This window comes from Aquarana catesbeiana, linkage group LG03, assembly GCF_042186555.1.
Source record: "Aquarana catesbeiana isolate 2022-GZ linkage group LG03, ASM4218655v1, whole genome shotgun sequence".
NCBI lineage: Eukaryota > Metazoa > Chordata > Amphibia > Anura > Ranidae > Aquarana > Aquarana catesbeiana.
In genome coordinates this window covers 680,577,269-680,604,981 of record NC_133326.1, presented here as the reverse complement: position 1 = coordinate 680,604,981, position 27,713 = coordinate 680,577,269, and the positions used below count along the sequence as shown (strand labels likewise).

Sequence of the window (27,713 nt, the reverse complement as noted above, 5' to 3'; positions counted from 1 at the left end):
CTCTGGAGGTTCTCATTAGACTAAAGGAGGCCAGAGACTTTGCTACAGGAGCATCTAGCCAACGTAAGAGATGGCCAGCTGACCCGGCTAGCTGCAGATGGTTCTGTATCAGCGTAGTAAAATTAATGAAAATATCAGCTGGGGGTTCAGGAGGGTGAAGCGGCCAAATATTACAAGTCTGTTTGCCCATTCACCAAACTGTGAACAGCCTGGGTTTGAGTTGAACTCATGTTCAATTCACACTCAAAGCTCATACCTAATTTTTATCAGATTTTTCCAGTATCATCTATCATAATCATAGGAATTTCTATTTTTTTTGTGTTCATATTCCCCTAAGATCAAATTATTTTATTTTACCTTTCTTCCACATATATAACTATATTTTGTCGGAGACTTACTACAAGATTTTACAGTATCTAGAATTCTGGATGAGGTTAAATTATTTTGCGTAATCTGCTTCAAATTTCCAGAGAAATTAACACTAAAAGGTGGAAGTTTTCTGGTATTAAGTCTTCCTGTGCATGCTGAAAATATATAAAAAATATGACGTAAGTTCCTCTTAATATAGTATATCTTATAATCTACGAAGCTTGTCTTTAGCTTAGCTACGATTTCATAATTTCCTCTATGCTGGTCCTGCTCATGCTGTGTCTATGGGGTACGTAGTATATATACAGTCTGTAATATTATTATATATAGTGTACTAGTCCTCATCATGCGGTGTCTTTGGGGTATGTAGTATATATACAGTCTGTAGTATTATTATATACAGTGTACTGTTCCTGCTTATGCTGTGTCTATGGGGTATGTAGTATATATACAGTCTGTAGTATTATTATATACAGTGTACTGTTCCTGCTCATGCTGTGTCTATGGGGTATGTAGTATATATACAGTCTTTAGTATTATTATATACAGTGTGCTGGTTCTGCTCACATTTTGTCATGTTACAACAAAAAACTTAAATGTATTTTATTGGGTGTTTATGTGATAGAACAACACAAAGTGGCACATAATTGTGAATTTGAAGGAAAATGATACATTTTTCAACGTTTTTTACAAATAAATATGTGAAAAGTGTGGCGTACATTTGTATTTAGCCCCCCTCCCTGAGTCTATACTTTGTAGAACCACCTTTTACTGCAATTACAACAAGTCTTTTTGGGGATGTCTCTACCAGCTTTGCACATCATAGGGAGTGACATTTTTGCCCATTCTTCTTTGTAAAATAGCTCAAGCTCTGTCAGATTGGATGGAGAGTGTCTGTGGACAGCAATTTTCAAGTCTTGCCACAGATTCTAAATTGGATTTAGATCTGGACTTTGACTGGGCCATTCTAACACATGAATATGCTTTGATCTAAACCATTCCATTTTAGCTCTGGTTGTATGTTTAGGGTTGTTGTCCTGCTGGAAGGTGAACTTCTGCCCCAGTCTCGTCTTTTGCAGACTCTAATGCCCTGTACACACGACCGGTTTTGCCGTCGGAATAAACTCTGAAGGTTTTTTCGACGGTCTATCAGTTTTGGTGGACAGCCATGCAGTTGTGTTATACTCTTTCCATTTTCGGATGATGGATTGAACATTGCTCCGTGAGATGTTCAAAGCTTGGGGTTTTCTTTTATAACCTAACCCCGCTTCAAACTTCTCCACATTTTTATCCCTGACCTCTTTGGTGTGTTCCTTGGCCTTTATGATGCTGTTTGTTCACAAAGCTTCTCTAACAAACCTCTGAGGGCTTTACAGAACAGTTGTATTCATACTGAGATTAAATTAAACACAGGTGGACTCTATTTACTAATTAGGTGACTTCTGAAGGCAGTTGGTTCCACTAGATTTTAGTTAGGGGTATCAGAGTAAAGGGGGCTGAATACAAATGCACGCCACACTTTTCAGATATTTATTTGTAAAAAATTTTGAAAACCATTTATCATTGCACTTTGTGTTGATCTATCACATAAAATCCCAATAAAATACATTTACGTTTTCGGTTGTAACATGACAAAATGTGGAAAATTTCAAGGGGTGTGAATACTTTTTCAAGGGACTGTATACAGTCTGTAGTGATTATTATATACTGTATACTGGTCCTGCTCATGCTGTGTCTATGGGGTATGTAGTATATATATGCAATCTGTAGGGATTATTTTTATTTTTATTATATTATATCTCTCAATATCAGAAGTTGAGAAAGAAATACAGCCTGCAAAGAAGAAAACATGCACTGCACAGAGCATACCAAGTAGCTGTGGCTAAATTGTTCCAGATATTGGACGTGGCCTAAAGGAACATGGTTAAAGCAGAACTTCACCTGAAAAAGGGAAGTTCTGATCATCCTCCTCCTACTTACCCCTTTTTTTTTTATTTCTGAGAGTAGCTACCCAGGCTTGACAGATACCTGCTCCTACTTCTGCTCTCCTCACCTAGGGGAACAGAGCAGAAGTATTGCCCTCCCTCCCCACCCTTAACCTCCTAGGACGTGTGACTGTGGAATCAATCAGAAAGTACAGTGTATTTAGCACATGTGCAGTGGGAAACTGGCTATGAAACACCAGGATATTGCAGCCTGCTTTCCACAAGCAAGAAGGTGGTAACAGGGATCCAAAGACCATTGAAGAATTGGCCCGGGTGATGACAGGACTGGATCCCTGGGATGGTAAGTGTCTGAATATTAAAAGTCAGCAGCTACAGTATTTGTTGCTGCTGACATTTATTTTTTTTGTTACTGACCGTAGTTCTTCTTTAACTACCTCCTGCCCCCACCATATAGTAAAATGATGGTGGGCAGGCTCCCCCCTCATTCTGGGGCAATGTCATATGACATAAGTGCAGCTTAGCAGTGCCAATCAGGGCAGCCTCATCAGCACACATCAGTGAAGGAGAAAAATTACTTATTTACAAAATTTACTGACAGAAAAACTTGTTTTTTTCAAAATATTCAGTCTTTTTTCTTGCAAAAAAATGCCACCAAAAGAAAGCTCAATTTATGGGAAGAAAATGATAACAATTTTATTTGGGTGCAATGTTGCATGACTGCGCAATTGTCATTCAAAGTGTGACAGCACTGAAAGTTGAAAATTGGCCTAGGCAAGAAGTGGAGGGGGGGGGGTGCCCAGTATTGAAGTGGTTAAATATAGTCTAAGCCTACTTGCAGTACACATTTGAAAGATTGTTTAAAGTTCCATTCAAAAAAAAAAAAAAAAAAAAACAGAACAAAGACCTATGTTGTCTGATCCTACATCATCAGAAACAGTCAAACACTACTTAGCAACCAGCAACTGTCGAGACAATACACATTTAGGCAGGTGCAATTTACCATCCCCTCTGAAGTTGGTGCTGTGTTGCTGAACATTGTACAAGGGGAGTGGAGGATGGGAGAAACATTGTTCCTCTTCAGCCTTCAAAGGTGTTACCAGGGGGGCAGTGGTCCGATTGGATAATGCAACTCTGGATGACCTCAGTGGCCATCTTTGGTGTGGAGAGCGCCCCGCTGTGGTTGACATGCTGTTGTGAAGTGATTAGAGTAGGGACAGGGTCCATGTTGGATAGGGACAGCCTGCTTAGACCCATGGAGAAGTTCCTGGTGAGGGGGGATAGACTAGGGACACCTCTATATGCCTACAGCCACTCCTTTACTTAGATGCTGCTCTGGTAACTTAAGCCTTTCAAAAGTGACAACCAGTGTTGCCAACTGCCGGTAAACTTACTGACAGTTTGTAAAAATCTGTAATTTTTTTACAACTGCCAGTAAATATCAGGGGCTGATAATTTCATGCTGTGTTGACTTTTTAAGTGTAAATCAAGCAAATTACTTTGTTATAGGTATTGTCAGTGTTTCATTATCATGTTTATACTGTTTAAATATTCACTGTGTTAGTTTCCAATAAGAGTTCTGTAATTTCTCAGGTTGCCAGTAAAAAATGTGCTCCGCCAGTAAATTTTCCATGTTTTGTCAGTAAAAAATGCTGCTATGGTTAGCAACCCTGGTGACAACCCTAATTCTGAAAATCTGCCAATGTGCAGCTAACATTGCTGAGAACTTTCACACCAGTGTTGCCTGTGTTACTATTTCGCTGATACCATATTGTTTTGAAACTGTTACACATGTACTATGCTACTGCTGCTCCACTGTTGTCTGTTTACCTTCAACTTCAACCAAATAATAGTTGTGCCACTTTCCTTGGTCTCTGTGTGCCCTTTTTTACATATTTGGTATTAACCATCTGACCCTTTTCACATACATTTAGGTCAGGAGTATGTAATGTCCAGCTGTAAGCACTGTGTTATGTACAATACAAAGTATAGAGTGCAGTGGTCAGCAGTATGGATCATAGTGTCCCTTGCTGGTCAGCAGGAGAAAAGGCTGGCTGGTGCCAGTGGTCAGGAGAAAAAAAATGTCCAGCTTTGATGGTCGGTGGGAGAAAAAAATGTTTGGCATCAGTCATCAAAAGGTTGAAAAAATGCCTTGGTGGTCCAGGGAAGGAAAAATGTGGAGACGGTAGCCAGTGGGAGGAAGAAAGTGTTTGGGGTTGGTGGTGTAGCGCCATTCCAAAAGAGCCGCGAGTATATTTAGTTCTGTGCTCTGCCTCTCAACCACAAAGAACAGTTTCAGCCCCCCTGGCACACCTAATAGACAATGTCACTGCAGTACAACAGAAAAAAGACACAAATGGTAGTTTTAGGAAGTGCTGAGAGGATGGAAGAGAGGGATGTACTGAGGTGAAAGAAAGAGAGTGCTGACAGAAGACAGAGGAGAGGAGATTGCTTAAATGAGAGGAAGATACCAAGGCTCAAAAAGTCCTTTGCTAGGACACAGTGACACTTAACAGTGAGGAGAGGAGTGTGTGAGGGGAAGGAACTGGGGTGCCAGAGTGAGGAGAGAGACACACAGACACCAGGAACTGTGTGCCCCAACAGAGGAGGAGGGATATCCTGAAGCCCGGGAAAAGGAGAGGTGTGAGGAGAGTGAGAGAAAAATGCTGTGAGAGGGATTTTTGGAGCTGAGGGGAGAGAGACACACACTGACACCAGAGAGTGTGTGACCTATTATTAAGAAAGGAGAGCTGTCTGATGAGAGTGGGCTGAGGTATCAGCATCAGGCTAAAAGAGAGTGAGAGCCATCTAAAGGAAAGAGAGTGATCTAAAGATGGGAGAGCTGTCTGAGGAGAGTGTGCTGAGGTACCAGAATCAGGCTAAAGGAGAGAGAGACACACACTGACACCAGAGAGTGTGTGACCTATTATAGAGAGAGAAAGCCAAGCCTTTCCAGAGAGAAAGAGAGAGACAAGTGAGAGTGTGGTGAGGTGACCAGACTGTGTAGTGGAAATTCACCAGAGAGAGAGACACGTTTTTCATGAGACGACTGGGAGAGCGCTTCAAGAACATAGAGGGGAGCCAGAATCAGTGTCACCCACACGTTCCACCACCGTTAAGCTCAAGAACCCTGATCAGTGAACCAAGCAACACCCAGCTCAGCGGAGATGACCCACGCAGTTTCAGGGAATGCGATATCCATCCAGGTATCTGGTCGGCCGCTGCCTCTTCACCTTGCAAGTTTTGCTACCAGTCATCTCGATTAGCCCTCAGAAGGGGATCCAGTGCCTTCCAACATCGCTAGGAGCATCAGGAACCTGAACCAGCATCTGGGATTGTTGTTGTGTCATCGCACAGAGAATTGGTGAGAGGGTGCAAACCCAACATCCTTCTTGACAGCATACTGACACTGCATGCAGACACCAATTTCCCATTTTAGTGTCACAGGATGCTTGCTTGGAGCTGCCATCTCTAGTAGTTTGCCCTTTTAAATCTCTACTTAATGGAACATTCTAGAGGATTACTGCTCCATGCAAGCTTGTTTAAACCTACTCTTTTAAAACCAGGGCCCCACCGTTTGCTAGCAGAAGACACTAGTATTCTTCACCTCAGGACCTGCAACATTACAGAACTGTGCTTACTGTACTTGTGCAACCTTTTTCTTTTCATTGTGTGTTTGACTCTCAATGGTGTTTGCGGCCCAGAAGTTGCTGAGAAGTTGACAAGTCTTCTCTCCTTCCTCTCAGAGCCTGTGTTAAGGGCATATGGATTACTGCCCTTTCTATACCTGCAGTTGCTAAATATTGAAGGTTGTCTTTTCTAATGTATTAGTTATTTGTAGCAAGGTTTAACAGTGTTGTAAGCTTCCATATACTTTAAACCGTGCTAATAAATTCAACTTGTTTATCACTACCAGGTGTGTGTCTATTTTTGGTGATAATCCACAGCCAGGATAATGGTATTTACCGCATGTGTCCTTAAATGTGTTTGCAGTCATTTTATTTATACAGGTGTGTCAGAGGGGCTGACGTCATTCTTGGAGTTGAGGCAGAGATCAGAGAATCCAAATTCACCAAGCGACTCCTTCAGAGGTGGCGCTACATATCTATAAAGGCACAGACAGGTTATAAAGTTAACACAGTTTAACCTCTTCAAATGACTCAGGTATAGCCTATGTGTTCAGCCATAAAGGGGGAACAGAGGTGGCTTTATGTAGACCAGTCTGTCTCCCTGAAATCACAGGACTGGACTTTATAAACATAAGACATTATGCAACAATATTAGCTTAAGTAGTAGTTAGAGTTTCTCCTCAATGAGTATGAGTATAAGTGCCACTGAGTTCCTGAGTAGGGATAGGCTGTATGTTCGAGTCGAACATGAGTTTGACTCGAACATCGGCTGTTCGCCCATTCGCCGAATAGCGAACAATTTGGGGTGTTCGCGGCAAATTCGAAAGCCGCGGAACACCCTTTAAAAGTCTATGGGAGAAATCAAAAGTGCTCATTTTAAAGGCTAATATGCAAGTTATTGTCATAAAAAGTGTTTGGGGACCTGGGTCCTACCCCAGGGGACATGTATCAATGCAAAAAAAAGTTTTAAAAACATCCCTTTTTTCGGGAGCAGTGATTTTAATAATGCTTAAAGTGAAACAATAAAAGTGAAATTTTCCTTTAAATTTCGTACCTGGGGGTGTCTATAGTATGCCTGTAAAGTAGCGCATGTTTCCCGTGTTTATACCAGTCCGAGAGTAAAATGACATTTCTAAAGGAAAAAAAGTCATTTGAAAAGTCCTAGCGCTAGTGCCGGCTATTAATGAATTGTCGGTCCCGATAATACACATAAAAGTCATTGAAAGTCATTGAAAAGAAAAATGCATGGGGGTCCCCCAAAATTCCATTACCAGGCCTTTCAGATCTGGTTTGGATTTTAAGGGGAACTCTGCGCCTTTTTTTTTTTTTTAAATGGTGTGGGGTTCCCCCAAAAATCCACACCAGACCCTTCAGGTCTGGTATGGATTTTAAGGGGAACTCCGCGCCAAAATAAAAAAAAATGGCATGGGGTTCCCCCAAAAATCCACACAAGACCCTTATCTGAGCACGCAACCTGGCAGGCCACAGGAAAAGAGGAGGGTACGAGAGAGCCGCCCTTCTCCTGAACCGTACCAGGCCACATGCCCTCAACATTGGGATGGTGCTTTGGGGTAGCCCCTCCAAAGCACCTTGTCCCCATGTTGATGGGGAAAAGGGCCTCATCACCACAACCCTTGCCCGGTGATTGTGGGGGTCTGCGGGGCGGGGGGCTTATCGGAATCTGGAAACCCCCTTTAACAAAGGGGACTCCCAGATCCAGCCTTCTCCATAGAAGGCGCCCGGCAGAATGACACGTGACTCGGATGACAGTTCTTAAATAACTGAGGGCGGGGCCACCCGTGACGTGGACGGGGGCGGGGTCACCCTATATGGCACTGGGTAACCCCAGCATTTCCCCTTGCGTCAGAGGGGGGCGGGGTCACCCGTCCATGTCACGGGTGGCCTCGCCCTCAGTTATTTAAGAACTGTCATCCGAGTCATGCGTCATTCTGACGGGCGCCTCCTATGGAGGAGGCTGGATCTTGGAGTCCGCTTTGTTAAAGGGGGCTTAAGATTACGATTAGCCCCCCACCTGCAGACCCCCAAAACCACTGGGCAAGGGTTGTGGTGATGAAGCCCTTCTCCCCATCAACATGGGGACAAGGTGCTTTGGGTGGGCTACCCCAAAGCACCCTCCCAATGTTGAGGGCATGTGGCCTGGTACGGTTCAGGGGGGCGTTCTCTCGCCCCCCCCCTCTCTTTTCCTGCGGCCTGCCAGGTTGCGTGCTCGGATAAGGGTCTTGTGTGGTTTTTTGGTGGAACTCCACACCATTTTTTTTAAATTTTGGTGCAGAGTTCCCCTTAAAATCCATACCAGACCTGGAGGGTCTGGTATGGATTTTTTGGGGGAACCCCATGCCATTTTAAAAAAAAATTTTGGGGTGGAGGTCCCCTTAATATCAATACCAGACTTGAAGGGCCGGTAATGGAATTTTGGGGGACCCCCACGCATTTTTTAAAAATTTTCAATGACTTTTATGTGTATTGTCGGGACCGACAATTCATTAATAGCCGGCACTAGCGCTAGCACTTTTAAATGACTTTTTTTTCCTTTAGAAATGTCACTTTGCTCTCGGACTGTTATAAACACAGGAAACATGCGCTACTTTACAGGCATACTATAGACACCTCCCAGGTACGAAATTTAAAGGAATATTTCACTTTTATTGTTTCACTTTAAGCATTATTAAAATCACTGCTCCCAAAAAAAACGTCCGTTTTTAAAACTTTGTTTTGCATTGATACATGTCCCCTGGGGCAGGACCCGGGTACCCAAACACTTTTTATGAAAATAACTTGCATATTAGCCTTTAAAATTAGCACTTTTGATTTTTCACGTTCGAGTCCCATAGACGTTAAAAGTGTTTGAACAAATTTTTTGCCTGGATGTTCTGGATGCAAACCGAACCGGGGGATGTTTGGCTCACCAGGTTCACACTGGGACAAAGCCTGGATTTTCCAGGGGGGGGCTGGGGCTGACATCAAATCCAGGCGCATTAAGGACAGTTGGGAGGTATATCAGTGCATTAAGGTAAAAAAAAACCCATCATGTGTCTTTGCCTACTCTCCCCCAATCACTTACCTGACACCACTTTCAGTACCATCCTGTTTCTGCTGGAAGCTCCTGCTCTCTTCCTAGATTTACAGGCTTGGCTGAGAGCTGCGGGAGCTATTGCTGTCATTCAAATCCAGTGACAAAGGGGTGGGAGGTGGTGCCAAGATGCGCTGTGTGTGCCTATGGACACCCACAGCCTGGTTTGGGGGCATGTCTGCACAAGGGCATTCGGAGAAGAGGAGGAGCCTGGATGAGGTTCAGGGCTGCTCTGTGCAATGCTATTGCACAGAGCAGGTAAGTATGACGTTTGTTATTTTAATTAAAAACAAGTCTTTTCAAATATTAAGTAGAAGCACAGAAAAATTAACTATACATTTCACTTGCACTGTGCTTCTGAACTAGAAAACTTGACCAGTCTAGGAAGTTTAGTCAAGTCCCTGATCTGAATATCATAAGCCTTACTTCTTCTCGGGGTGTCAATTTACTGTACCAGTTTCTCATCCCCAAATATTTATATAGAACAGACAATTTACCCAGTGCTTTACATATATTATACATTCACATCAGTCCCTGCCCTCAAAGAGCTTACAATCTAAGATCCCCATCTCACATTCATACATACACATACTGGGGGCAATTTAGACAGATTCCAATTAACCTACCAGCATGTCTTTAGAACAGCGTTTCTCAACTCCAGTGCTCAAGGCGCCTAGACAGGTCACGTTTTCAGGATTTCCGTCTGTGGTAATTACTAAGGCAGTGAAACTGATCAGATCACCTGTGCAAAATAGAAAGCCTGAAAACATGACCTGTTGGGTCGCCTTGAGGACTGGAGTTGAGAAACACTGTTCTAGAATGTGGAAGGAAACCAGAGCACCTGGAGGAAACCCACACAGGCAAGGGAAGAACATGCAAACTTCTTGCAGGTAGTGCTGTGGTTGGGATACAAACTGCTGATTCTAGCACTGCTAGGTGGAAATGTACACCACTTACCCACTGTGCTGACTTTAATCTTTTTAACCTATTTAACCTTTCTTTGTAGTTGCAGGGGGGAAAAAATAGGCATGTCTACTCATGCTGTGGCTTAGGGTTGCCACCTTTTCTTCAAGCCAAACCTGAACACTAATGCCTCGTACACACAGTCGGATTGTTGGCCAACAAAACCGTGGAATTTTGTCCGAAGGGTGTTGGCTCAAACTTGTCATACATACACACGGTCACACAAATGTTGGCCAACAATTACAAATGCAGTTACACACTACGTGTTTTTTCAGCTCTTTAGCGCCACCCTTTGGGCTCCTTCTGCTAATTTCGTGTTAGTAGAAGTTGATTCGCGCTTTTCATTTCGTGCTTTTCAGTTCGTTTCTGAACAGCTGTTCATCAACCAGACATGTTGTGGAATCAGAGGAGATAACATGTTGTTTATTATTGGCCTTGGAGTTATTGCTTTGACATTATTTTATTGTTTTAATAATGATTTGATTTGGTATATTTTCTATATTTTTGGATGTATAGCATGCACTTTTTGGTTAATTTTGAGATTTCATAATTTGCCGCGTCCCACATGTTAATTCTCCATTACAAACGCTAGTTTACAAGATCACGCTAGTTTACAAGCTTCCGAGTATGCGTGTTTGTACTTTGGACTTTTGTCCGACGGACTTGTACACACACGCTTGGAAAATCCGACAACAAACATTTGTCCGCGGAAAATTTAAGAACCTGCTAGCCAACATTTGTTGGCGGAAAGTCTGACAACAATTGTCCAATGGAGCATACACATGGTCTTATTTACCGACAACAGCCTGACATCCAACATTTCCCGTCGGAAAAAGTGATTGTGTGTACAAGGCTTAAAGCCCCTTTCACACGGGCTTTCTGATCAGGTCTGGCTGTCAGTTCTTCAGGTGGACCAGATCGGAGCCTCCATTCACCTGTATGGGAGCAGCGAATGTCAGCAGTGACGTGTCCGCTTACACCCACCGCTATGTAATCCGATTCTGTCCTTGAAATCCAGACGGCTGGTGACCCTATTTTCCATCCGTCAATCGGATCAGATGAAAATGAAGAACGGGACTCTGACAGGTCCATCTCAGCACAGTGAGCGAAGACAGACCTGTCATCTGCCTGCTCAGCGGGGATAAATGGAGCGATCCTCTGCTGAGCAAAGTGGAGTCCACCGGCAGGATCACCCGTGTAAAAAAAAAAAGTCAACTGCGCTTGCTTAACTCGACCCATTCAACTGAATGGGGCTGTGCAGCAACTGTGTGCCATGCACATGGCTACAGCACAGTGGCATGGGATTTTAGGGGTTAAAAACAGGTGGGGAGGAGAAAACATAACGCTTCTTCCCCACCTGTCAAATACTTTTAAAAAATGATCCACTGTGGATTACTCTTCAGAGTGCTCTGCGACTTCGTTTACACTTGTGGTTGGGGGTCAGTAAAAAAATAGAGGTTGAGCTGTGTTTTTACTGCTACCCAACTGTTCCTCTTAAGCTGCAAAGGCAGCAAAGGGGGATGTATACACATACACACACTAGCCAAAATGCTTTGCATCACAGTGTGGCAACAATTGTCTGCACTGTTGGGTTCAGCAGCATTAATGCCTGTTGAATGTGGCCCATCCAAATGAGTGGGGTTTCCTGCATCCGTGTGCAATGCATTCAGTTGCAGTGTGCTGCTGTGAGGTTTAAACAGGCAGTGAGGAGGTGAAATAACACCTCCTCACTGCCTGTAAAATTCCCTCTGAAGAGCAATCCAAACATGGATTGCTCTTCAGAGGGCACCACATGTGTAAACAAGCCCTGAGCCTTAGGTTCACACATATGTGATATGGGAACCAGCGCAATTTCAGCGCCGGTTCCTGCATCACATCTCTCCCGCAGGCAGTTCACACTGCCCTCTGCGGGTGTCATTAAAATGTTAATGACACCCCCAGATCGGTTCACAGATCGCAGTGCGAACTGTGAACTCACACAGGAATCAAACTGCATAGGTGAGAACACCCATGCGATCCGATTCCAGTGTGGGAAAAAAAGTCCCTGCACTATTTTCCTGCAAATATAATGCGAATTCAGCCATACAACTGTATGAGTGAACTCGCATTGCACAGACATCGCATGCAAACGGGTGCGAATCATATGCAATGTTTAACATCACACAAATGTGAACCAGGCTAAGTCTGTTCAGCCATGCCAGTATTTTCTGTGGAGCAGTGGCAGGGCATCCCTAAGGGCGCACGGGCACCGCATCCTCTCTCCAGCCACCCCTCTAGCACCAATAGATAGATTCATGCATAACATGAATCTATGGTCGCCACTGCCACCCCCTTTTCGGGCGCCGGGCACCTGAATTACAGTGGAGAGGGTTGTTTTTGAAGCACCTGATTAGAGCCATAGGCTCTAATAGGCGTCAAAAAAAGAGTGACCTGCGAGCGCCATGCTGGGCGCTCGCAGGTCACTCAGCTGTGTTAGAAAAGCAAATGACTATTCGCTTTCCTAACACTAAACCGCCTCCCCGCCAATCAGGTGCTTGGATCTGTTACCTGTCACCTGATAGGCGTCCAATCACAGCGCCTGTGGTTTCAGCCAATCAGGCATCCAATCATAGCAGAGGACAGGAAGAGAGAGGACGGGAGAGGACATCGAGGAGCTGTCCCACTGCCACCGAGACAGGGTAAGTACAGACAGCAGGGGGGCACACTGGCAGCATTTGATATGGCACAGTGGCTGCGTTTGATGGGGTTTTTTTTCTGAATTTTTCAGTTTGTTTGCACCTCCCAAAAATTTTGAGCATCGGCTGCCACTGCTGTGGAGTAACCTCTTGTCTGCAGCAATTCCAAAAAACTTCTGCTCAGCTGGAGGCCAGGAGAAGGAACACTATTTACCCCCAGGCTCGAGTACTTACCTCCTGTGGTGATCCAGACTGTGGCTCTGCACTCCATCTGCTCAGCTGGTGGAGGAACATGAGTAGTTAATGTTATCAGGAGTAAAGTTCTTATCTTTATTCAGCAGTTGACAATCTAATCTGAGTCCTGACATCCACTTCTATACAGATACACCCGGTAATGTAATTGTCGGGAACCGCAGCACAACGATTACTCCGCCTGAGCCTAAAAATGATCAAATAGTGCAGACGGAGTAATCTTTGTGCTGCGGTTACCGATAATTACATTACCAGGTGTATCTGTATAGAAGTGGACGTCGGGACTCAGATTAGATTGTCAACTGCTGAATAAATACAAAAAAAAGAGAACAAGGAGGCGGAACTTTAAATGAAGTACACGGAGGGTATACAGTGGCTTGCGAAAGTATTCGGCCCCCTTGAACTTTTCAAGCTTTTGCCACATTTCAGGCTTCAAACATAAAGATATAAAATTTTTATTTTTTGTGAAGAATCACCAACAAGTGGGACACAATTGTGAAGTGGAACAAAATCTTTTGGATTTTTTAAACTTTTTTAACTAATAAAAAAATGAAAAGTGGGGCGTGCAAAATTATTCGGCCCCCTTGCGTTAATACTTTGTAGAGCCACCTTTTGCTGCGATTACAGCTGCAAGTCGCTTGGGGTATGTCTCTATCAGTTTTGCACATCGAGAAACTGAAATTCTTGCCAATTCTTCCTTGCAAAACAGCTCGAGCTCAGTGAGGTTGGATGGAGAGCGTTTGTGAACAGCAGTTTTCAGCTCTTTCCACAGATTCTCGATTGGATTCAGGTCTGGACTTTGACTTGGCCATTCTAACACCTGGATACGTTTATTTGTGAACCATTCCTTTGTAGATTTTGCTGTATGTTTGGGATCATTGTCTTGTTGGAAGATAAATCTCCGTCCCAGTTTCAGGTCTTTTGCAGACTCCAACAGGTTTTCATCCAGAATGGTCCTGTATTTGGCTGCATCCATCTTCCCCTCAATTTTAACCATCTTCCCTGTCCCTGCTGAAGAAAAGCAGGCCCAAACCATGATGCTGCCACCACCATGTTTGACAGTGGGGATGGTGTGTTGAGTGTGATGAGCTGTGTTGCTTTTACGCCAAACATATTGTTTTGCATTGTGGCCAAAATGTTCGATTTTGGTTTCATCGGACCAGAGCACCTTCTTCCACATGTTTGGTGTGTCTCCCAGGTGGCTTGTGGCAAACTTTAGACAAGACTTTTTATGGATATCTTTGAGAAATGGCTTTCTTCTTGCCACTCTTCCATAAAGGCCAGCTTTGTGCAGTGTACGACTGATTGTTGTCCTATGGACAGACTCTCCCACCTCAGCTGTAGTTCTCTGCAGTTCATCCAGAGTGATCATGGGCCTCTTGGCTGCATCTCTGATCAGTCTTCTCCTTGTCTGAGCTGAAAGTTTAGAGGGACAGCCAGGTCTTGGTAGATTTGCAGTGGTCTGATACTCCTTCCATTTCAAAATGATCGCTTGCACAGTGCTCCTTGGGATGTTTAAAGCTTGGGAAATCTTTTTGTATCCAAATCAGGCTTTAAACTTCTCCACAACAGTATTATGGACCTGCCTGGTGTGTTCCTTGGTCTTCATGATGCTCTGTGCGCTTTCAACAGAACCCTGAGACTATCACAGAGCAGGTGCATTTATACAGAGACTTGATTACACACAGGTGGATTCTATTTATCACCATCAGTCATTTAGGACAACATTGGATCATTCAGAGATCCTCGCTGAACTTCTGGAGTGAGTTTGCTGCACTGAAAGTAAAGGGGCTGAATAATTTTGCACGCACCACTTTTCAGTTTTTTAATTGCTAAAAAAGTTTAAAATATCCAATAGATTTTGTTCCACTTCACAATTGTGTCCCACTTGTTGGTTATTCTTCACAAAAAATTAAAATGTTATATCTTTATGTTTGAAGCCTGAAATGTGGCAAAAGGTTGAAAAGTTCAAGGGGGCCGAATACTTTCGCAAGCCACTGTAGTTACCTGGTGACATGGAACAGAGACAGGCTCTGAAACATGAAGTGCATGTGTTAAAAGAAAAGCCAGAATTTGAACAGGACTCCCAATGGAGGTATAAGTAGCACCCAACACTCCCTGGACTCCTCCCATATATAATCATGGATAGGGATGAGCCGAACACCCCCCTGTTCGGTTCGCACGAGAACATGTGAACAGGCAAAAAATTTGTTCGAACACATGAACACCGTTAAAGTCTATGGGACTCGAACGTGAATAATCAAAAGTGCTAATTTTAAAGGCTTATATGCAAGTTATTGTCATAAAAAGTTTTTGGGGACCTGGGTCCTGCCCCAGGGGACATGGATCAATGCAAAAAAAAGTTTTAAAAATGGCCGTTTTTTCGGGAGCAGTGATTTTAATAATGCTTAAAGTGAAACAATAAAAGTGTAATATTCCTTTAAATTTCGTACCTGGGGGGTGTCTATAGTATGCCTGTAAAGGGGCGCATGTTTCCCGTGTTCAGAACAGTCTGACAGCAAAATGACATTTCAAAGGAAAAAAAGTCATTTAAAACTACTCGCGGCTGTTAATGAATTGCCGGTCCGACAATGCACATAAAAGTTCATTGATAAAAACGGCATGGGATTTCCCCACAGGGAACCCCGAACCAAAATTTAAAAAAAAAAAATGGCGTGGGGGTCCCCCTAAATTCCATACCAGGCCCTTCAGGTCTGGTATGGATATTAAGGGGAACCCCGTGCCAAAATTTAAAAAAAAATGGCGTGGGGTCCCCCCAAAAATCCATACCAGACATTTCCGCCAGTCATATAATGCCAAGTTGCATGCTCGGATAAGGGCCTGGTATGGATTTTTGGGGGGACCCCACGCCATTTTATTTTTTAATTTTGGCATGGGGTTCCCCTTAAAATCCATACCAGACCTGAAGGGCCTGGTATAGAATTTAGGGGGACCCCCACGCCTTTTTTTTTAAATTTTGGTTCGGGGTTCCCCTGTGGGGAAATCCCATGCCGTTTTTATCAATGAACTTTTATGTGTATTGTCGGACCGACAATTCATTAATAGCCGCAAGTAGTTTTAAATGACTTTTTTTCCTTTGAAATATCATTTTGCTGTCAGACTGTTCTAAACACTGGAAACATGCGCCTCTTTACAAGCATACTATAGACAACCCCCAGGTACGAAATTTAAAGGAATATTACAATTTTATTGTTTCACTTTAAGCATTATTAAAATCACTGCTCCCAAAAAAACGTCCATTTTTAAAACTTTTTTTTTGCATTGATACATGTCCCCTGGGGCAGGACCCAGGTCCCAAAACACTTTTTATGACAATACCATGCATATAAGCCTTTAAAATTAAGACTTGTGATTTCTCCAATAGACTTTTAAAGGGTGTTCCGCGGCTTTCAAATTTGCCGTGAACACCCCAAATTGTTCGCTGTTCGGCGAACTGGCGAACAGCCGATGTTCGAGTCGAACATAAGTTCAACTCAAACTCGAAGCTCATCCCTAATCATGGATAGGAAACCAGGACCCTTTGCTGCCTGGAAAAGTAAGGGTGTGGTGAGTTCGAAGAGAAAGAAAACACACCACAAAGGGGGAAAAAATAGAAAGGTGAAAAATCGCATGAGGATAATGCAATTTCACAAAAAAGGAGAAGGGTGAAGAAAAGCAGGGAAGTGTGTGAAAGGTTTAAGAGCACCCACAAAAGTGGACTGACAGGACCAGAAAGTGAAAAGTGGGATAGTAGGAAGCAGAAGGAATGATATGGGGGAAAGGTAGCCTACCAACCAAAAAAGGAGGTAGGCTGTGTTTGGTGTCTGAAGGAAGAAGGTCAAGCCAAATGCTAGAACCGTGCACCCCTAGTGCAGTTGCTACTACTTTTCTGGTGGTGTACACAGTACACAATACATACAGTACACCTATAGTTATAATTACACTTCTGTTGGTGTACACAGTACCGTGCACCCCTAGTGCAGTTGATACTACTTTTCTGGTGGTGTACACAGTACACAATACATACAGTGAACCCATAGTTGTTATTAAACTTCTGTTGGTGTACACCAGGGGTCTCAAACTGGCGGCCCTCTAGCTGTTGCAAAACTACAAGTCCCATCATGCCTCTGCCTGTGGGAGTCATGCTTGTAACTGTCAGCCTTGCAATGCCTCATGGGACTTGTAGTTTTGCAACAGCTGGAGGGCCACCAGTTTGAGACCCTTGATGTACACAGTACCGTGTGCCCATAGTGCAGTTGCTACTACTTTTCTGGTGGTATACACAGTACACAATACATACAGTGCACCCATAGTTGCTATTAGACTTCTGGTAGTGTACACAATACTGTTCACCCCTAGTGCAGTTGCTACTACTTTTCTGGTGGTGTACACAATACATACAGTGCACCCATAGTTGTTATTACACTTCTGTTGGTGTACACAGTATCGTGCACCCATAGTTCAGTTGCTACTACTTTTCTGGTGGTGTACACAATACACAATACAGTGTAGTGTGGTTTTGCTAAACAAAATTTACAGCATATCCAGAAGGCCACCAAGGAGAGGCAGACGCTCATAGGCCACTCTGTGTCTACAGTCGACAGTGCTGGTCGTGGACGCGGTGTATCCTCAGCACGTGGCCATGGGGCATGCTTGTCCTTTTTTTCTGAAGCTGGCCATGTTATTGAGCCACAACATGCAGAAGAGTTGGTGGAATGGATAGCAAAGCGTCCTCATCCTCCTCATCCTCTATCCCCCAGGCTCAGAGTAGTTTGTCTGCCAATGCAGCTGCCAAAGCGCCCTATTGCATTGGCTCCATGTCAACAGTGACTCCGTCCCTAGCCCCACCATCAAGCATGGAGGAGTCCCCCAAACTATTCGACCACAGTGTCGGGTACATGCTGCATGAGGATGTGCAGTGATTTGAAGGCTCCAATGATGGTACCCAGGTTGAGGAAGGGAGTAACGTGAACCTAGAGAGGGGGGGTGCCCAAGAAGGTCAAGAAACTGGCAATCATATTCCCCCAGCTGCAGCATACTGCCAAGTTTACTCCAGTGACAAGGAGGGAGGGGATGATGAGGTCACTGACTCTACTTGGGTGCCTGATAGAAGAGAGGAGGAGGAGGAGGAAGCACATCTCCAATGAGGCAGGATGCCCTCCAGGGGCGGCTTAAAGGCAGCCACCCTATTGCATCACACCACAGAGCTTAGCAGGTGCATGGCGCTGCCGGCTCCCCGCATATTTTGAAAAGTTCTTTGGTGTGGGCCTTTTTTGACACGTATGCAGCAGATCACACTGTTGCTGTTTGCAACATATGTCTGAAGCATATCAAGCATGGCGAAAACAGCAGCCGCTTGGGCACCACATGCTTGACCAGACATATGACGACCTCTCATGTAGTCAGTTGGCAACAGCACTTAAAAGACCCACATCAAAGAACAAGGCGGACCTCTCCTTGCTCCTAATCAGTTGGGATCTCCAACCCCACTATACCTCCAGTCCTCTCAGAAACCTGCACTGAGAGGAATAAAGGTATAGAAATAGGTGTCCCGAGTACTTGCGGCCAATCTGCTAGCGGTACACCAACATCTGATTTTAGCAGACAAATTTCCCTACCCCAGTTGCTAAACCGTTGAAAGGAATTCGGTCCCAGCCATCCACATGCTCAGCATCTGAATGCTAGCCAAATTGCTAGCACTGCAACTGCTACCTTTTCAGCCGGTAGACTCTGCCCCCTTTCTTGAATTTGTGGAATATGCGGTGCCTCAGTGGCAGATTCGCAAACACCATTTCTTTTCACGGAAGGGCATTCTGGCTCTCTACCAGCATGTGGAAGGCAATGTCTTGGCCTTGTTGGACAGGGCGGTCAGCAGTAAGGTGCATATTACCATTGACTCATGGTCCAGCAAGCATGGACAGGGACGTTACCTTTCTTTCACAGCGCACTGGGTAACTCTGCTGGCAGCTGGGAAGGATGCAGGACAGGGTTCAGTATTGTTGGAGCTTGTTCCACCACCCCGCCTCCAAAATGTTAGTAGTGGTGATTCTGCCACAGCTCTCTCCTCCACCCCCCTCCTCTTCTTCTTCCTCTATGGCCTCTTCATCTGCAGATTCATCCTTTGAATCAGCGGTGCTCTGTAGGTGTTCAAGGGGCTACGCAAGCACTCAGGCAAAAAGATGTCATGCAGTGCTTGAGTTTGTCTGCTTAGGGGACAGGAGCCACACTGGGGCAGAGATTCTGGCAGCTCTGCAGGGGCAGGCTCAGAGGTGGTTGACACCATGCCAGCTTCAGCCAGGAATGGTTTTATGCAACAATGGCACCAACCTCCTCTCCACCCTCCGACAGGGACACTTGACCCATGTTCCCTGTTTGGCACACGTCCTAAATTTGGTGGTGCAGCGGTTCTTGAGCAGGTACCCAGGCTTACAGGATCTCCTGAGGCAAGCCAGGAAAGTCTGTGGTCATTTTCGACGGTCATATAATGCCAGTGCTCGGCTGGCTGACATTCATAAGAGAATGCAACCTGCCCAAGAACCGCCTCATTTGTGACATGCCCACCAGGTGGAACTCAACGTTGGCAATGCTGCAGCGGCTGCACATGCAGCAGAGGGCCATCAATGAGTACCTGTGTGAGTATGGCACCAGGACAGGGTCAGGGGAGCTTGGCTTTTTTTCGCCACGCCAGTGGCTACTGATCAAGGATGCATGCACTGTCCTGTCACCATTGGAGATGGCCACGAGGATGGTGAGCAGTGATAGTGCATGCATCAGTGATACTGTCCCTCTTGTCTTCCTGTTAGAGCACATGCTTTGTGGAATAATGGACAGGGCACTTGAGGCAGAACAGCAGGAGGAAGAGGAGGACTTCCTTACCTCTCAAGGCCCCCTTTATCCAGATAGTATTCCTGTGGGCCCAGTGGAATAAAGGAAATCCTGGATAGCCACACTCTGGTATGAAGACATCTTTATTGATATAAAAATCCACAATGCAGTCAAATAACAGGGAAGTACAGTGTGATAGATAAGCTAACGCGTTTCACATCATCGGATGCTTATTCGTAGCTGAAGAAAAACAGTAAGAATGTGATATAAATAGGAAAGTAAAAAAGGGGGGCGGTGGAGTGTGTGTGCTGGTAAAGCAACCAATCAACGCGCTACACAAACAACCCAACCCTTTCAGTGCAATTAAAAAGTTGTTAACGTTTCCATAATAAAACCTACACCTGTGAAATGGGGCGAGAAAGCATCCACTTAAGGCCAAGACATAATAATTTTTTCTTATAAAGAAAAAGATGTATAATAATGATATCTGCAAAATGGCATGGATTGAACCTCCATACCAATAAATGTCAAAACTAACTGAGATGACACGAAAAAATTAAAACAAACATTTTTTGTATGTAAAAGGTAAGTATAGGGTGCCATATCGCCCCACAGCAGGTGAAAACACAACACAACAAATGGAATAGTACTGACATCAGAGAAAATTACAACACAGGATACCGCAAATGCACTCGTGTGAAAAGTCAATGCATATACAAAGGTACCAATATGTAATATACAAACCCTCTATAGCATCAACAAATATTCTAAAGTGCTAACATAACCCAAATAAAAATGTACATAACCAATCAAATAGGACGAACATAGGAGCGGAATGAATACATATAAATCAAATTTCCACTCATATGTGTCAACTTTGCCCACTGATCACACAGGAAGAAGAAGAGGAGGAGGATTGTGTCAGCATGGAGGTGGAGGATAACACTCAGCATCAGCAGCAGCCTTCAATGGATCGTTTTCAGTCCCCAGAAACCCATGGAGTTGTACGTGGCTGGGAGGAGGTGGTTGAGGGTCATGTGATCCTTAGTGACCCAGAGGACTCTGCAAACTTACGCTGCATGGCCTCCCTGATCCTGCAAAACCTGTGAAATGACCCTAGGATTCGTGGTATCAAGGAGAGGGATCATTACTGGCTGGCAACCCTTCTTGATCCATGTTACAAGGGTAAGGTTGCAGAACTTATCCAGCCTTTGCAGAGGGAGCAGAGGATGAAACATCTTCGGGAGGCCTTGCAGAAAGGTTTGTGCAATGCGTTTCCAGAGCCTGGAAGGTTACAATTTCCTGGTGCTGGACAACGTGTTACTAAGGCTTCATTCAGTCACAGAAAGAGCGGTGGAAAAGGTGGCTGGCTGACCAATGCCTTCAGACAATTCTTCAGTCCTCAGCGCCAAGGTCTGATCGGTTTCAGCAACCATCGCCAGCATCTGAATTACACAGAATATCTAGGGGCAAGATCAGACATGGAGATCTTTCCAACAGAACATCCACTGGGTTACTGGGAATTGAGGATGGACCACTGGCCAGAGCTTGCTCAATATGCAGTTGAGCTACTGGCCTGTCCTGCAACCAGCGTTCTTTCTGAATGCACATTCAGTGCTCTTGGAGGCTTTGTAACCAATCACAGGGTGTGCCTATCCACAGACTCTGTTGATCAGCTCACATTCTTAAAAATGAATCAGTTTTGGATCACCAGCTACCAAGCACCTAATGCTGATGTAACTGATTGATTTTTCTATGGACGTGGGATCCCTTGAAGACTGCATATGCTGAGTGACTATCCTATGCCTCCTCATTCTTCATAATTTGCGCTTCTAAGAATATTTTTGGTTTAGGGCTCCACCACCACTGCCTAAGGCCCAATTTTTCTGCCCCTGTTTAACAGGGGCATGTAATTACAATTAAGTTAGGGAGTTATTCCCGCGCTATCAAATATGGAAGCAGCTAGGAGTGGAAAAGCCGCATGCACCGATAAGGTGAACACCAGACCTTTTGGGTAAATGATAAAAGTGAGTGGTGCTGCGCTAATCCAAAGCAATTAAAATTAGATAAAAGTGTGTGTGAATAAATAAATAAATGCGTGTATCACAAATTCAGTGCAATTTCTTAAAAGAAAGTATGTATGTGTAACCCAAATAAGATAGTCAATTATTTAGATGGCTGGTGCAAAAGTGGCAGGCATACATTATAAATAAATACTCACTTAAAAAAAAACCAAAAAAAACAAATGGGTATATTTACGGATCCAAAACGTGGTTAATGAGACTGCCTATACAACAGTAGCTAATATTCAAAAATCAGTTAAACATAAATAAAGTGCAAATATAAACAACGTGCATCTATAATAAAACCAGCAGAGTGTACAGTGCAAACACAAAAGTGCAATGTGCAACCTTACGAGGTAATAGCTAACTCTTATTCATATAATACATGTGTGTAGAGATGACATCAAAAAAAAAAAAAAGAAAAAAAAAAAAATGCATATAAGAGTCCGTTTATAAAATTGTGACAGCCACGTCCTGGCATGCACACGTTGCAATTAAAGTGCTGAAGTGAGCCACATCAAGTGTTTTCTTCGTGTACAAAAACCACTCGGATAGGTAATGGCCCCTTACCTTAGGGTAATAGGGCAAAAGCATGTGTCAGGATAGTTGTTAGGGCGTCCACCTATAGGTTCCAAAACACGTCCCTCACTGTCCTAGATCCAAGGATGAAGTTCCCTCAGGTAGGATGCGGGGGGGTTGTAGGTATAGGGGGTAATCGGCAAAAGAAAAGCCAATAGTGTAATCCCGTTTGGTGAATAATTTTCACTTTATTAATAAATAATATAGGTACTCACATAAAGATTAAAAAACAGCGGTATCAATCCGACGAGCGGCGAGCTCGTATGCCTCTGTTAGTGTATTCAGCCTGTCTCGTCCCTACGCGTGACGTCACACCTCGTGACTTCATCAGGGGATAAACACTGGCTGAAATCATGTCCTTAAATAGTCTAATGTTAACCAATATGGGGCGGCCATTTTCCCGGAGTTTAATTGAATTGATGCGGCGGCCATTTTCCAATAGATTTTTTCCTTCCCGCGTTAGTTCCGCCTTAGATGTGTGTCTGTGTGGAGGTGTCAGCTGACATAATGGGGCCAATAAGCACCATCTCGCTTAGTTGTTAGGTAAGGTGCTGTCAGCAAAGGGAGTCACACCGTATCTTATGCACAGATAATAGCGGGGGGAAGACTGGAGGGGAATATTACAAATTGATAGATAAAACTATCATAATTGCTAACAATAGAATTTTGCCTTAATGGTTAAGAACTGCGGGGCCCGGGGAGCGGGAACAGAGAGGCAGCAGACACTAACAGTGCTGATAATAGACAAAATGTAAATAGTGAATAAAAAATTAAATATAAAAAATACAATATATATTTAACCAAAAAACTTATATTAAGCCTATTAGAAGGCAAATTGATCCATAGTAATATAAAATAACGTTAGTAGGCTTATACTGGATAAAATAGCAGAGGAACCAAAAAAAAGGATATATATAAAAATATTTAAAAAATATAAATTAAAAAATTAAAAAGGTATTAAAAGGCACTTAAAAAGTACAAATAGCATATAGTAAATAATACTAGTATAGAATATAAATTTCTGATGAATTAGGATATATGAGGTATATGTGTGCAGGAATGGCCAAGGTCTTTTGGTTGTGGTATCCTGCCCCTTTTAATTGGCGAATCTCCATAAAACTATGTTGGTATGTTTCTTGAAAATATTTTAATATTTGAGTCAGTGGTGGATGATGACTATGCTCAGCCATGGGGTGGAGTAGTTCTCAGTAGGGATGAGCTTCGAATTCGAGTCGAACCCATGTTCGACTCGAACATTGGATGTTCGATGAATTTCGAACGTTATGGGCCGTTCGTGCCAAGTTCTAATGGCGCGTCACGGCCCATAATTCACTGCGGCATTACAGTGCATTGCTGGCTGATGGTTGGCCATATATATATATATATATATATATATATATACACACTGTATTCAGTTTAGCTAGATCCGTTCCTGTTATTCTCTTCCTACTGACAGGCAGGCAGGTGTTTTTACAGTATTTACAGCTACCTGAAGAAAATTGCTGGTGTTCTTCTGATCCTATTAGTCCTTTTAGCTATAGTATTTACAGTTATGCCCCGTACACACGGTCGGATTTTCCGACGGAAAATGTGTGATAGGACCTTGTTGTTGGAAATTCCGACCGTGTGTAGGCTCCATCACACATTTTCCATCGGATTTTCCGACACACAAAGTTTGAGAGCTTGCTATAAAAGTTTCCGACAACAAAATCCGTTGTCGGAAATTCCGATCGTGTGTACACAAATCCGACGGACAAAGTGCCACGCATGCTCAGAATAAATAAAGAGATGAAAGCTATTGGCCACTGCCCCGTTTATAGTCCCGACGTACGTGTTTTACGTCACCGTGTTTAGAACGATCGGATTTTCCGACAACTTTGTGTGACCGTGTGTATGCAAGACAAGTTTGAGCCAACATCCATCGGAAAAAATCCTAGGATTTTGTTGTCGGAATGTCCGAACAAAGTCCGACCGTGTGTACGGGGCATTAGTGTAGTGCGTCCTCTGCACAGTGTGCACCTAAAGCTACCTGAAGAAAATTGGTGGTGTTCTTCTGATCCTATTAGTACCGCAGGCAGCTGCAGTATTTACAAGTTAGTGTAGTGCGTCCTCTGCACAGTGTGCACCTAAAGCTACCTGAAGAAAATTGGTGGTGTTCTTCTGATCCTATTAGTACCGAAGGCAGCTGCAGTATTTACAAGTTAGTGTAGTGTGTCCTCTGCTTAGTGTGCACCTAAAGCTACCTGAAGAAAATTGGTGGTGTTCTTCTGATCCTATTAGTACCACAGGCAGGCAGCTACAGTATTTACAGTTAGTTTACTGTGTCCTCTGCACAGTGTGCACCCAAAGCTACCTGAAGACAATTGCTGTTGTTGTGATCCTATTAATACCACAGGCATGCAGCTACAGTATTTACAGTTAGTGTACTGTGTCCTCTGCACAGTGTGCACTTAAAGCTACCTGAAGAAAATTGGTGGTGTTCTTCTGATCCTATTAGTACCACAGGCAGGCAGCTGCAGTATTTACAGTTAGTGTACTGCATCCTCTGCACAGTGTGCACCTAAAGCTACCTGAAGACAATTGCTGTTGTTCTGATCCTTTTAGTACCACAGGAAGGCAGCTACAGTATTTACAGTTAGTGTAGTGTGTCCTCTGCACAGTGTGCACCTAAAGCTACCTGAAGAAAATTGGTGGTGTTCTTCTGATCCTATTAGTACCACAGGCAGGCAGCTGCAGTATTTACAGTTAGTGTACTGCGTCTTCTGCACAGTGTACACCTAAAGCTTCCTGAAGACAGTTGCTGTTCTGATTCTATTAATACCACAGGCAGGCAGCTACAGTATTTACAGTTAGTGTACTGTGTCCTCTGCACAGTGTGCACTTAAAGCTACCTGAAGAAAATTGGTGGTGTTCTTCTGATCCTATTAGTACCACAGGCAGGCAGCTGCAGAATTTACAGTTAGTCTACTGCGTCCTCTGCACAGTGTGCACCTAAAGCTACCTGAAGACAATTGCTGTTGTTCTGATCCTTTTAGTACCACAGGAAGGCAGCTACAGTATTTACAGTTAGTGTACTGTGTCCTCTGCACAGTGTGTACCTAAAGCTACCTGAAGAAAATTGGTGGTGTTCTTCTGATCCTATTAGTACCACAAGGCAGGCAGCTGCAGTATTTACAGTTAGTGTAGTGCGTCCTCTGCACAGTGTGCACCTAAAGCTACCTGAAGACAATTGCTGGTGTTCTCATACTAATAATACTACAGGCAGGCAGTTGATTCTGCTAGCTGCAGTATCAGTATATATATACATCCCAGCTTTGTGCAGCTACATCTCACTGCAGGCCATTAGTATGTCTGGATGGCCAGCAAGTAGAGGCAGACAGTCACAAGCCAATAAAAGAGGGCAAGCAAGCTCTGTGTCTAGAGGCAACAGTGCTGGTGGTGGAGACGGTGCATCCTCATCAGCACGTGGCCGTGGGACACACTTGTCATTTTTTTTGGCAGCTGGCCGTGTTGAGCCGCAGCATGCGGAAGACTTGGTAGAGTGGATGGCCAAGCCGTCCTCATCCTCCTCATCCTCTCTCACCCAGGCTCAGGGTACTTTGTCTGGCAAAGCAGCTGCCAACGTGGCCTCTTCCCTCGGCTCAATGGCATCAGTCACTCCTTATCTAGCCCCACCATGTCCTCCTGAGGAGTCCCCCGAACTGTTTGACCACAGTGTTGGGTATATGCTCCAGGAGGATGCCCAGCGTTTTGAAGGCTCCGATGATGGTACCCATCTAGAGGAAGGCAGTAACGTGAGCCCAGAGAGAGGGGGTGCCCAAGAAGGACAGCAATCTGGCAGTCATGTTCCCCCAGCTGCACCATACTGCCAGCTTTGCTCTAGTGATGAGGAGGGAGGGGATGATGAGGTCACTGACTCCACGTGGGTGCCTGATAGGAGAGAGGAGGAGGAGGCACACCTCCAACAGGGCAGGATGCCCTCCAGGGGCCAGCTTAAGAGCAGCACACAGACTGCATCACACCGCAGAGCTCTGCATGTGCAGGGCGCTGCTGTCTTTGCGCGTTATTCCAAAAGTTCTTTGGTGTGGGCCTTTTTTGAGACGAGCGCATCAGATCCCACTGCTGCTATTTGCAACATATATGTCTCAAGCGTATCTCGCGTGGCCAAAACATCACCCGCTTGGGCACCACATGCTTGACCAGACATATGTTGACCTGCCACGCAGTTCGTTGGCAAGCGTGCCTAAAAGACCCACACCAAAGAACAAAGTGGACCTCTCCTTGCTCCTCATCAGCTGGGATCTCCAACCCCACTATACCTTCAGTTCTTGCTGAAACCTGCACTAAGAGGAATGAAGGTGTAGAATTAGGTGTGTTACAGCCAAGTGCTTGCGGGCAATCTGCTATCGGTACACCGACATCAGATTGTACCAGGCAAATTTCCCTGCCCCAGCTGCTGCACCACCGAAAGAAGTTCGCTCGCAGCCATCCACATGCCCAGCAGTTGAATGCTAGCTTGGCTAAATTGCTAGCACTTCAACTGCTGCCTTTTCAGTTGATAGACTCTGCTCCCTTCCGTGAGTTTGTGGAATGTGCTGTTCCTCAGTGGCAGGTTCCCAAACGACACTTTTTCTCACAGATGGCGATTCCGACTCTCTACTGGCATGTGGAAGGCAATGTCTTGGCCTCGCTGGACAGGGCGGTCAGCGGTAAGGTGCATATTACCGCTGACTCATGGTTTAGCAGGCATGGACAGGGGCGTTACCTATCTTTCACCGTGCACTAGGTGACTCTTCTGGCAGCTGGGAAGGATGCAGGGCAGGGTGCGGTAGTGTTGGTGGTTGTTCCGCCACCACGCCTCCAAAATTCTACTAGTGGTGATTCTGCCACACCTCTCTCCTCCACCCCCTCCTCTTCTTCTTCCTCCATGGCCTCTTCCTGTGCTGATTTGTCCTCGGAACCAGCGGTGCTCCATAAGCGTTCAAGGGGCCACGCAAGCACGCAGGCAAAAAGATGCCATGCAGTGCTTGAGCTGGTGTGCTTGGGGGACAGGAGCCACACTGGGGCAGAGATTCTGTCAGCTCTGCAGGGGCAGGTTCAGAGGTAGTTGACACTACGCCAGCTTAAGCCAGGTATGGTGGTTTGCGACAATGGCACCAACCTCCTCTCCGCCCTCCGACAGGGACAACTGACCCATGTGTCCTGTTTGGCTCACGTCCTTAACTTGGTAGTGCAGCGGTTCTTGGGCAGGTACCCGGGCATATAGGATGTCCTGAGGCAGGCCAGGAAAGTCTGTGTGCATTTCTGCAGATCATATAATGCCA

At 44.6% G+C, this 27,713-nt stretch overlaps 1 protein-coding gene across 3 annotated transcripts in view; it reads left to right on the top strand.

Annotated features, from left to right (window-relative positions):
• The first annotated feature begins 555 nt into the window (after positions 1–555).
• Positions 556–27,713, top strand: part of LOC141133523 (adhesion G-protein coupled receptor G6-like) — a 287,556-nt gene continuing 260,398 nt past the window's right edge. The window contains exon 1 of one of the 3 annotated variants that reach the window (XM_073622952.1): positions 556–658. In XM_073622952.1, the coding sequence (XP_073479053.1) occupies positions 654–658 (5 nt within the window). In that variant the 5' untranslated portion in view covers positions 556–653. The other 2 variants (XM_073622954.1, XM_073622953.1) reach the window with 2 other exon arrangements.